Consider the following 13,108-nt stretch of genomic DNA (forward strand, 5'->3'; position numbering starts at 1 on the left):
AAAGATATAGATTAATAGGATTCAAAATAATGAAAACAAAACAAAAGATACATGTCACCTTGGAATGTCCTGTTTCTTCTTTTTTTGTTTCCTTGAAAGATGCCGCACGAACACAACGGTAATGGCAACCATAATAACAAATATTCCAACAGCAGATAATCCAATGATAATTGACCAGTTAACTTTTGATTCAAAAAAGAGAGATAAAAAAGTAATTAATTCATTATTTCCAGAGTATTTACATACAAATATAAACAATAATTACAGAAAAGTATCTATTAAAATTCATGCTTGTCCGGAACTTGAAAAAAAAACAACGTAAAGTAAACATCGTCTTTGTATAATATCAGCTAATAGTTTTTTTAAAAAACAAAATAACTTCGTATTTATCACTTAATGTTACAAATGTTGAATTATTATAATATGTCAGATAAAAATATGTCACTTGTGAAAACAGTATATACATCTCCTTCATCAAGCTTTCCATCGCGTATTGTCTCAACAATAAACATAAACGAATAATTTACAAAAAAAGCTATATTAGCTATAAGAAATAAATACTTACCCTCATTGTCTTCATATTCCAGCCTGTAAGTGAATATATAGTTTCTTATCTACATGATTTGTATTTAGTGTATAGTTTATAAAAAAAAACCTTTATACTAATTTGTTTTAGTTCCACTGAGTTGGAAACTTTAAGCTTTTTGAAATACTTTCGAATCCGTTCCAAGAAACAACCAGTATTAAGCAATGAGTGTAAAGTTTCTTGCTCACTGAAACAGTGGTTTGCCCCTGACGGGAGTATAAACGCACGCGACAGTAATCCTTAGATTACTTCTTCGACGCGCTAACCACTAGACCATGCCGCCACCGGTAATCTATATTTCATTTCTAGATAACAATTTTAATTACCGTACTATTCAGATAAGAATATATGGAAACAAAAATACATGGAGAACAAAACAATAATAGTTATTCATTTATGACAACTATAATAAAAGTGTAATCTGTAATATGTGTAAATATAATTCAAGTGATTGTTACAGCATTCAACCTACCTGCAAATAGGAATATTGTTCTCAACTCTGCACCGGTAGCCTTGTTTACAACTGCCGACAGTTGCATTGTACAATTCACATGGTTTCAGATCCTTATACATCGCTTTAGAAACAATAAAAAAGCTGTGATTTTAACTGAGTAGAATCGATACATGTATGATTATATACAAGATGATAAATCATATATTTCGACATATATAAATGTTGTTTTACATCAGACAAAATTCGTTTACGATATAAAGATGTGTTCCGAAAAAGTATTTTACAGTATTTACAACGATATTTAGTAGAACTTGTTCATATTTCTCGTACACATGCGTTTCTGATGTTTTTTTTTCCAAAGCATTATGTGGTTCTTAGGCGAGGGGCCATATCACACTAAACATTGTCTCCTTATCCATACACTGTTAATTGTGTAACTCAAGGAAACTTACCTGACGTTACGCTGACGTATTGTCCATGCACTGTCAATTGTGTAGTTCTAGTTTATCAAGGACACTTACCTGATGTAACACTGACTTTTTGTCCATACACTGTCAATTGTGTATCTCTTGTTTATCAAGGAAACTTACCTGATGTAACACTGAAATTTTCTCCATACACTGTTAATTATGTACATTGTTCTAGTTTATCAAGGAAACTTTCCTGACGTAACAATGACTTTTTGTCCATACACTGTCAATTGTGTACCTTGTTCTAGTTTATAAAGGAAACTTACCTGACGTAACAATGACTTTTTATCCATACACTGTCAATTGTGTACCTTGTTCTAGTTTATCAAGGAAACTTACCTTACGTTACGCTGACATATTGTCCATCCACTGTTAATTTTGTAACTTGTTCTAGTTTATCAAGGAATCTTACCTGACGTAACACTGACATTTTGTCCATACACTGTGAATTGTGTACCCTGTTCTAAATCAAGGACAGCTTTAGTTAGATTTGCAGCATCGTTCTCGTTGAGTTCCCCGAACACAACAGTATAATCCGCAATGATACTTCCATTCCTTAAAGAGAGCACATGATTCAAATTATATTTCAAATTCATCTTTCTCAACCCTCATTATTTTTGTTTAAATCGATGAACAGTTGGACGTGAGCTGAGTAAAAAAAATGAAATCCCATAAGAGAGAGAGAGAGAGAGAGAGAGGGGGAGAGAGAGAGAGAGAGAGGGAGAGAGAGAGGGAGAGAGAGAGAGGGCACATTGAAATGCAATATTGACCATACATATACAATTAGAGATTGTTTAGTGAGTATTAAATATGTTAAACAAGTGAACGAAGAGGAAAAGCAAGGACTGACAGAATAAACGGATGTATCTTGAGAAAAATTTTCAAATTCGGTCATTTATTCAATTTCCTATGGTATACTTTATAAAATTACCATCTGAGCAAGAACACATAGAACTGTAAATACAACTGTAAATATCCGAAAAATACACAACTATATAATGGATTGTGTATAAATCAATATATGCAATATTAGGTAGTGTACGTAAGCATTTCTCAAATATTTCAATGAGGACTGTAGAAAATTAGCTTTTGAAGTAACAAGGAAACGAAAGAATGACGTGGCTACAGCCTGGACAAGAGTATAGTGATGTACTGAAGAAAATGCTCACAAATGGACGGTAAAGAATGTTAGTCAATCTTGGATCAAACGTAATCAGTTAGACACATGCCTATTTTACTTTTTTAAAATCTTTTAAGCTCATCTTTTTATTTTAATGAATTAAAATGAAGGTTTTGTTTGTTTGTTATTTTATCAACAGGAAACAAATTAGAAAACAGGATATCCTCATAGGTTTATAAGCTTAAAGTTATCTTCTCTATCCTGTATGCAATTCATGTATTGGAATTCTGTTTGCTTATATGAAAAAAGAAATGAATATTGTTGAAACCAAATGGGCAACTAAAGTAATTTTATCGCAAACATGTATTTAAAACTGAAATTTACATTTTGTTTGATTATTAAATACAAATAAAAATAGATTCAACAAATATTTTAATTGATTATCTGATGGTTAAGACAGTCAAGTATGTAAAATATATCATTGCAAAGTTACCTTATATCATTTATTATTATATCAATCAAGCCAGCAATATATGTCTTGTAGAAGTCCAACAGCTGAAGCAAATGAAGAGTTAATACATAAACCACTAACATATAAACCATTTACAAAATATTTTACTATTTTATTTCTATTTTTTCCATTATGATAATTTTATGATAAATATTTCAATAATGCGTGACTATATATCAATTGTTTTGTGACTGTTATAAAGTATATAAAAATGTGTCATTTTATCATCTTTATTTTGTTTTTAACTAACTTAACATATCGTTCAATCAAAATAAATTTTGGATTAAGATTAAGTTCCCCTATTAAAACAATGTAAAATGTATTTAGATAACGATAGCTAAATTGAAACATTTAAGCACAGGATATGCAACGACTTTAAACTAAAACAACTAACTGTAGAAAGTATTTCATTTTTTATTTCGTTGTAAATGTCAGCGGCTTGAAGATTGGTATCAGCTGGGAGGTCGTAGTCTAATATGAGTGAATGCCTAAACGAACTGCCTATAATGATATAGTAGACAGAGACAACATATAAGTATAATATTACTGTGATTTTTGTGATATAATGTACAGATATTGAATCAAAATCAATAATCATATAAAACCTTTTTTTTTGCTTTAGGTTTTTAATATTCACAACAAATTCCAAATACAATTTACGTGCTATCAAAGAAACATTAATGTTAGAAACAATAAGAAATTAAAATGCTTCTATAACAATTGAATATTTATAGAATATTCACATTGTTTATAAGTATATGTTAACGAAATACGAGTACAACCTAAGTATATGTTAACGAAAAACAACCTACCAGGAACTGCAGTTGTCGTTAAACTCTCTGAAAACAAAACGGAAATTTAATTAGATTTTGAGAGTTGCAAGTCAATAAGATACTTACTTTCGTACCGATCAACCATCACTTACAATATGAAAGAAATGTTACAGTAGTAGCGTTAGAGTGATGTTGAGACATTAATATACCATTGTTTATACCTTACAAAAATATAAAAATATTTCGAAATTATGTAAATGTACCACAGAGTTAATATAGACAAAGACAATTCTAGTTGTCCCGTGTTGTTTTCTCGTCCACGGTAAGTATCTTCCCCTTTGCCCCTAGTTTTTATTTATTTTATTTATCCCCTCCCCTTCCCCGGGTCTCCTGCCCCCTTTCCCTGTGCCCTTTGACTTTATGGGCCTATTATTCCCTATCAGTTACTTATTATTTATGATTTTAGTGGTTAGCCTGTCCATGCCCTTGTGCCCTGTCCTGTTTTTGTTTGGGGGTCCTCCTGGGCTCCTTGCCACTTGCCCCTGTTGCTGGGTCGGGTGGGGGTTGCGTTCCTTGAACGCCGCCTTTCCTTGTTGATCTTGTTTATCATATTTTCTAAAATCTTAATTAAATTGTGTAAATATTTGTAAAAAAGCAACTTTTACATAACATTTGTAAAGGTAGCTCACACGATTACCTTTTATACAGGCTCCGTCAGACGATTTCGTAAAACCCCTTAGGCAGTCACAAAGAAAAGAACCAAATGTGTTAACACAGGTTGTATCACTGATAGTTGAACAGATTCTACTATCTTCACATTCATTAACGTCATTATTACAGCTGTCACCATACCAACCGGCTTTACATTTGCATTGTCCTGTCATTATGTCACATGCTTGGTTCTCATTTAATGAATTAGTTATGTTGCAGCCACACATTTCTGAGCAGTTTTTACCATATTTGTTCCCAGTGCATTCTAAAACATCATTAGAATATACAGACAAACTTAACATTACAAACAATGTTCATTACACAATAAGGTAATGAAAGTCGATTTAAAAGAGATTTACAATTATGAATACCTTATTACATTAGATATAATAGATTTAATCTTAAAATTGTTTAGCTTAATCTTTATAGAAACAATATGAATTGACACGGCATACCTTCACATTTGTTATTCCCAATATCCTGGAATCCTGTATTGCATATGCACATATAAGACCCGATAGTGTTGTTGCAGGTAGAGTTTGTCTTTCCATCACATAGACTGCTGTTGTTCAAGCATTCATCTACATCAACCTTACAGTTCTCGCCAGTCCATTCCTTAGTCATAGAAAATATAAGGATTTGTATAATGATTAAGAATTGGAATTTCTTTTGACATTTCTAATGCGGAATGCAAATTATTTTAATAAATTCCTTAGTAAAAGTTGAAAATACAGGCAATATAATAGTTTGTATACGGATGTAAGTAACTGAAACGTTGCTTTTGTACTCAAACTTCGCCAGTTGGATAGAAAATATACAAATTTCTATTTTTTGATGATTCATTTCTTTTCTTTACAAACAAGTTCCATTTTTTCTGCATAATATGTACAATTATGAACGGCATAATTTTAATTATCGCATGATATTATGTAATATATTCTTTAGAAAACGTCTTACTGAAACATGTAAAAAATGATTTGCAAATATTTTTTATGTTTTCTGTATAACAATAATTAATAAGATATACATAGAAATGTGTAGGTCTTGATTTCCAAACAACCATAATCGTTTTAGTAAATTTGTTTAAACGCCTTTGTTATCTTTAACTCTAAGCTTATATATGCAGAACATATACATATACAAATGTATATTACACACTATACCTTCACATTTGTTACTTCCATAGTCCTTGATATTTAGGTATTATATAATTATGATTTCATATAAATGTTTACAATTGATTTAATGTAAATTTGCAAATAACATGCTAAGGGCAAATGTATATGTGTAAGATGCGCATACACAAAATAAATATAGACTATTTGTATTAATAGATACAACTTTACTTATTGAATATAGTTATATCCATTTGAGATATAAATACAGAAGAAAATGTAATAAAAATACCTTTGAACAAGTGCATTTACCAGTTACATGATCACATATGTCAGTGTTATCTTTATTACACGAACATTCTTTACTGCAATTATCTCCAAAGAACCAGCTGCTACATTCTGTCAAATACCAAATATAAAACATACATTTATTTTATTTGACTGAAAGAAAGGTAACACAATAAGATTGTTATGTTATAATGTTTTAAATGACCCTTTCCTCTTATCATAGTGTGTGTCCGAGCAGCGACTGAAACATGCTTCAATTACATATTTTATTTATATTTGGCATGAGCATGATAAGACCGATAATGGTCTGGCTTAAAGTCATGATGACACCGTAAATGTTTACCGGAGTAGAACCACTTATCTCCCAAAACTTGCTAGATAAGGTAGCAGATAGCTTTATTGCATAAAATAATATAATGTTCTTATCAGGAATGGGCGACAATGGGAGAGTCAGCAATGTCAAAGTCAGCAGTCAGTTACCTTCAAATACATTCCCGAAGTTTCTTTCTCAAAAGTGTTTTCTATTTTAATTAATAAAGTAAATGCAACTTCTCCTTTCTATTCGCAAGCTCGCTATACTCACAGGTCTGATATATAAATCAATATTTTTAGTGCAATACATGACTCACTCTTTATTTTGAAAATTCATCCATATCAATTATATGATTGTATTATAAAAAAAACTGTATTGTATATTTAGTTAAAAATACCAGAGCATGATCCTTTATCTGCCTCTATGTAACCTGTATTGCAGTCACATTCATAACTTCCAATCGCATTTTTACATTAGAGTTCTCGGGAAATATTGTGTCTCACATTTTTATTTAATATCCCTTTCAGAAAAGCCATTCCTCCCGCCCTTTCACGTCATAATCCATTTTCCCGGGTTACGTACTCGTGTTTGTCTATCAATGAACATACTGATTCGCAATTTGCTCCAAATTTCCAGATATCGCATTCTGTAAATGTAAACAATATGGTTTGGAAATGCAAAAATACATTCAAATTCATCTTGAAACATCATCATAATATGACATGTACTAGTATACATAATTATAGATACAGAACAAGTTTAAGGTAATAACTTTACAAGAAAAAAAGATAGCATGCAAAACTAAGCAAAACCTGTGCATATGTCATCCTCGTCTCTAAGGCCGTCGTTACACAAACACGTGAATGAACCATTAACGTTTTTGCAGGTAGAATTGTCCTTATATTCACATATTGTTTTATTTTCTTCACATTCGTCTATGTCGACATTACACAACACGCCGGTCCAGCCCTTAGAAAACAAATAACTTTATATACAATCAATGAATAGATGATTAAGTTACGGAATAAAGTCTCATGTTTTAAATCGATCTAAAATGTTTGATCACAATTTTAACTTGTACTCACTTCTAAATAAAAGTGCAGCTTTAATTTAACCCTTTCAGACACAATGTCATTTAGTGGATATGTATACATTAAATCATTTTATTGTCACTCATAGATTTTAAAGTAATATTGTTTGATTTGAAGATACTTTAAGATTTTATTTGTCATATACAAGAACAAATACGTATAGAATCGATACAAAAAAAGGAAATTGGTAGCAACATGTATTTATTTAAGTATTTTCCGATAGTATTAAAAATTAGACCTGGCGATTATTTGCACACTGATAATAAGTTTTGAAAGTAATGTAAGCCAATCATGCATAGAACTAAATTGAATTCATTTTGTTTCGTTTAATGATGTGTACACAGTATACCTTTCTAATTTCTGTCTGGCATCATGCCATCTTTAAAACTCTTTTAAAACTGTTTCAGGTATGAAATTAAATTTTTATAAGAATAGCTAAATATCATTTCAATAAAATATCCATAATTAACTTTCAATAATTTTTCTTTGATTTAATTTCTCACCTTCCTGCAAGTACAACTACCATTTACATGATTACACTCAAATGTTCCTAAAGGGACGCAGTCGCATACCTTGCTGCAGTTTTTCCCATAATATGGATTGTCGCATTCTGAAGGTATGTTATAACATATGTTAACTTTATAGCATATATTATAGCATATATTAACTTCATATGGTCTAACAAAAACTATAATAATGATATCTATTTGTGGAAATTGTTTCCAAAATTATTTGAGTTTCGAAATTAATTTTGTTGTCTACCTAAAATGTTTTACAATTTCATGTCGTACCTTTGCATATGTTGCCATAAGTCATTTGGTATCCAATGTCACATAAACAGTCAAAACGTCCATAAGAATTTTCACAATATGAATTTTCTTGGCATATTCCTTCATTAATACATTCATCAACATCTTCAGTGCAATCAGAGCCATTCCATTCCTTGGCGCATATGCAATCACCAGTTTTAGAATCACATCTCTCAGAATTCGGCACATGACAAGAACAATTATGTCCACATTCAAATCCGTATGTCCATTTTTCACAGGCTGTAAAAATATAATACTTTGCTCGTACATTTTAATTCAAATTGTTAAAAGTCAAACATTAAGGGCCTCTATTTTATATATTGTAAGGTTAAACAGGAAGCTTTTTTACTCACCAACGCAAGATTTCCGATCAGTTACGTTTAGATAAAATCCGATCTCACATGAACAGATGAAACCTCCGTATGTGTTATTACAATTGTGATCACATGTGTTGTTCTTTTTGCATTCATCAACGTCTGTAAAAAGGAATAAATGGAGCATTTTAGTCCTGGACCCAAAATGATTTTTAAAGCTACTATCCTACACACTGTAATTTTGGCTTTTTAAACTAAAATGTCACCAAAAGATAAAATGTCACCACAGGCTCTTACATTTATATGAAACTAGATTATTTAAACATGTCTTTACTGACAAAATTCTTTTTTGTAAAGTATTTGCAATGTTTAACCTGCCGTTATTTTAAGCCGTGGCAACGCTTTATTTTTGGCGACGCCGGTGAGCGGCGTCGTCTCTTATGGAATGCTTTTTATTTTGGCCTATGGAAGGAGCTGTTATTATTATCAGTTAATGTCATGTTGTGTGAATTAGTTTTATTTTGATTCGTGAAAAATAAGAAAAGAAATATGTTGTTATATTTGTATTTAATAACTTTATGCAAAAAGCATGTGCATTGTAATATTATTTTCACGAAATTGCAGGCTTAGTTTAACAGCTTGTCCCTTAGTTACTAAAACCCGGATTTCGAATATCGTTGTGGTCTACATTGATGCCGTATCCATCATTCATTCATTTATATATTTTCATTTATTTTTCTGCAAGAAGAAAGTGCACCTGCAAATGAGTATTAGGATAGGTAATGAACTGTTGTAAACGAATATCCTATTAGTTTTATCCATATTACGTTTATCTGTTGCACAGAATGATTCTTTTTACAAAGTGTACCAGTATGTTGAAAGCTATCCGATTTTCTGCAATTACTGCTGTCATATGGCCATCTATTTTTTTATGAATACTTTACCATTAATTTGTATGGCTTAATAAAACTGAGCCTGCAACATTTCATAATTTTGCTGTTTAGGGTGTTATTTTGGGTTTCAGGTTTTCTATGTTTTAAGGGGATGTAACTCATGTTTACTAAATTATTTGTTTTTTTCTGACTATCTTAGGTATTACTTACTTTTTTTGTTGTATAAAATTTACCAGTTGTAAGGTCATCAAAAGCATGTTAATGTTAATGTTAGGATTTCATATTTATTTAATAGAAACATGGAATTATTTATGTTATGTGCATACATGTATATCTTAGTATATTGATATGATGAGACATATAATATTTCTGAATTTAAAGAGTTACAGTTATGTCATTTTTATTAAAGGGATGAAACTTTCATTTAAAGTTATAAATGATAATACATGTATTGATAGAAAATGTTCTTAAACTTGGATCAAGCAATATAATTAATAAAGTCTCAAAAAATCATATTCTGAATAGTTATTCTAATTTTTTTCTAACATGCGCGTAGTTTGAAAAGGACAGCTTCTGTCTTATCTATTTGTAATGGAAGGACACCAGTCTCAACCTCCAGGTCTCCTGAGTCAACCCGACAACAGGCTTTTCATAGAGTAGATTGTTACTTGCCCTTGAATAAATTTGTGCACTGAATTTTATAGTGGATGAGTTGTGCCACATGAAAACCAACAAAAAGTAAGCAGGCGCCAGATGAAAACATGAAAATACAATCTACCACTCAGTGGTTCGTTTGTTGCATTTTCATGTTTTCGCCCGGTACCCTTGATGCAAAATACAAATCAGCCTTCATAAAATTTCTTATCATAGAAAAAAGGTTAGTTTTTTTATATGTACAAAAAATAGATATTGTACATGTATAAGCACAGTTATGTTCACTTTCAAATTGACCTGTTATAAATAATGGCACAACATATAACTGTCTAATCCCTTTTTAGTAAAAATAATTATACAATAATATGTAAATTGTTATTTTAATTAAGACTATGAGTATGTAAGTTTTTTTTCTTATTTATTAATTAAGAATTAATTATCTGTTAATTAAAAAAATCTAAAAGTATCTGTCACGGTTTAGAACTGTTCACTATTTAGGGGAGAAAATGTGTAAGCGGCCAGATAGCTTAATCGCTACAGCTGCGGTACATTATTCTGTGGGTCACAGGTTCGAGTTCTGGTCAAACTGAACGTTTTTTTCATCCTGTGACTGCATATATTCACTATGCTCTGTAAACATAAGAAATTCAAGGACACAATCAATATAGTGGGGAAATATGTTGTGGTTTAGAACTGTTTCATATTTAAAGAGAAAATGTGTAGCCGGCCGGATAGCTCAGTTGGTCTTCTGAAAGTCATGGGTTCGAGTCATGGTCAGGCAGTTTCAGTCAGGGTTTAGAAGTGGTTTTTCAACTGACACATGTTTGATTCATTTAACAGATTGCATTAAATTTGAAATGGACAAAGGCAGTATTGCATGATACTTTGAGATCTACAAAGGGCAATTGATACAGTTAATCACACTATACTGCACATGAAGAAGTTCTTTTTCTTCTTCTTCATGAAACTTCAAGCATCTGCCATATGTAATGACATTCTTACATGGTCTTATCTCAGCAGCTGGTGGATGAGGCTGGTACTTATTCTACTACTGCTCTGAATACCTATGGTGTTCATTTTAGTTCCTCTTTTATGTCTAATATATGTCAATGACATGTCTTCAACCCTAAGCAATAAGCTTTTATTATATGCAAAAGCACAAGTATCAGACATGGGAAGAAAAAATATGACCAGATTGATAAATCAAAGCACAGAAGGCGCTAAATTTGTTTGGGTCCTGGGACATAAGATGTCCTAGTTGGGTCTCAGAATATCAGAAAGGTGAAGGTTGTGAGATTATAAAACAATTTAATTTTGTATAGTGCCAACAATGCTTTCCAGCGTTTTAATTTAGTAGATTGGCTATAAGACTAATTGCAACAATGATATTCAATCCAAAGTTTATTGACTTAAACAATTTGAAAAAAAAGAGTTGCCTTCACTGGGATTTGAACTCCAGACCTCTCGCTTACTAAGCGAGCGCGCAAACCCCTCGGCCACAGTGAATTTACATGGTACGGCATGAAAAAAACCTTATTATTCTAAATTAGGGTTTGTAACGACGCTAACTGTTGTTTAACGCTTGTGTAAATAATCATGGCGCTTACTATAAGCATGTATATCATTAAAGAATAAAACAATATTAGAAATCTTCGACCATTCGGGAATTATTTTGCTTGAAAATTAATGCCCCTGTCATGTGACCATATTTACGCAGTGATTTCCCCTGAATTTTTCGGCCTTAGTGTTACATATAAAGGAAAGTAACCGCTTCTAAAAAGCGGACTACTTTCGGCAAATGCAATTAACAGCATTAGACTCTGAAATTTCGCTACCATTATTTGTTTGGTCTGACGACCCAAACAAATAAAAACCTGTGTTCATCTTAAAAGTGTCAAAACCCAAAAAAATATTGTAAATAATGACCCCCTTTAAAAATATACTTTAACTTGTAAGTTAATAGTATATTTTTAAAGGGGGTCATTATTTACATTTCTTTTGGTTTTTATGAACACAGTTTTTTATCAATCTGGTCATATTTTTTCTTCCCAGGTCCGATACTCGTGCGTGTGATTATATGCTGATGACTCGGGTATCCTTGTATCATGGAAAATAAATCTGAGGAAATTCTTTCTTATAGCATGAGTCTTATAAGATTGGTTAATTGACTATAAATTGTCTTTGCATCTTGGCAAGACAGAGTCTATTCTTTTTGGTTTAAGTTTCAACTTAAACTGGGCCTAGCCTCCAGGTAACGTGTAATAGTACTGCTATAAAGTACACATCTTTTGTTAAGTATTTAGGTGCAAACCTGGATCAAATTCTTTTGGCGTCGCCCTTTGATGCTTTGCATCAATGCTTTTCTTGTTTAAATATTGACTTAATTGACCAGCACAGCCGTTACCTGGTTGCAAGTCGGCCAGTGGGTTGCGGATAGAACTAGTGTACGCTTGGTAAGGTTTTTATCCTGCAGTCGATTGCTGCACAATACATCATAGAAAATTGTGTCTATAAAAATGTTGAACTGCATATATTATTTTGTTATGAAAGAAAATATCAACGAAGGTGAGCGATGTTTACTAAAAGCAGACACAAGCAATACAAAATGTGCTTAACTGGCATAATAGAACATTATTATTATAGAATAATAGTGGCAGTACGAGTATTCTAGTATTACCTTGGCAATCACCTGCCGACATGTGGAAACCAGAGAAACATGCACATTCGTAGCTACCGGGTAAATTTAAACATTTCTGTCCGCAACTATTTGTCTCATTATCTAAGCACTCATTGAAATCTACAATAACAAAAAAATCATTAAAATATATAAAAAAATCTTGATCTGACAATAAATTTGTAATTCACGTACATTGCATGATTTAATATTTTTCAATGTGTTATTATTAAAATTATATTGAGTATTACCTGTGCAAATCCCACTTTGTTCTAGAAAACCATCTCTACATATGCACTCATATGAACCAATATTGTTTCGACAAATTGAAT

At 31.5% G+C, this 13,108-nt stretch overlaps 2 protein-coding genes across 2 annotated transcripts; both read right to left on the reverse strand.

Annotated features, from left to right (window-relative positions):
* Window positions 1-58: 58 nt before the first annotated feature.
* LOC132724802 (mucin-like protein) lies at window positions 59-6,810 on the reverse strand (the record flags this gene model as incomplete). Its single annotated transcript, XM_060709765.1, is given in 11 exon segments — window positions 59-182; window positions 566-588; window positions 1,059-1,161; window positions 1,923-2,065; window positions 3,124-3,185; window positions 3,536-3,642; window positions 3,954-3,980; window positions 4,612-4,890; window positions 5,081-5,240; window positions 6,033-6,139; window positions 6,739-6,810. Coding segments are annotated over 9 exon segments (920 nt in total), but the record flags the coding sequence as incomplete, so codon positions are not given.
* Window positions 6,811-6,895: 85 nt separating this feature from the next.
* Window positions 6,896-13,108, reverse strand: LOC132724801 (cell death abnormality protein 1-like; the record flags this gene model as incomplete). The annotated part of the gene is given in 7 exon segments (XM_060709764.1): window positions 6,896-6,987; window positions 7,154-7,310; window positions 7,936-8,042; window positions 8,224-8,481; window positions 8,595-8,717; window positions 12,780-12,899; window positions 13,028-13,108. Coding segments are annotated over 6 exon segments (759 nt in total).

The sequence above is a fragment of the Ruditapes philippinarum genome, unplaced genomic scaffold (genome assembly GCF_026571515.1).
Source record: "Ruditapes philippinarum isolate M1 unplaced genomic scaffold, ASM2657151v2 ctg20807_1_1_1_1, whole genome shotgun sequence".
NCBI classification, from domain to species: Eukaryota; Metazoa; Mollusca; class Bivalvia; order Venerida; family Veneridae; genus Ruditapes; species Ruditapes philippinarum.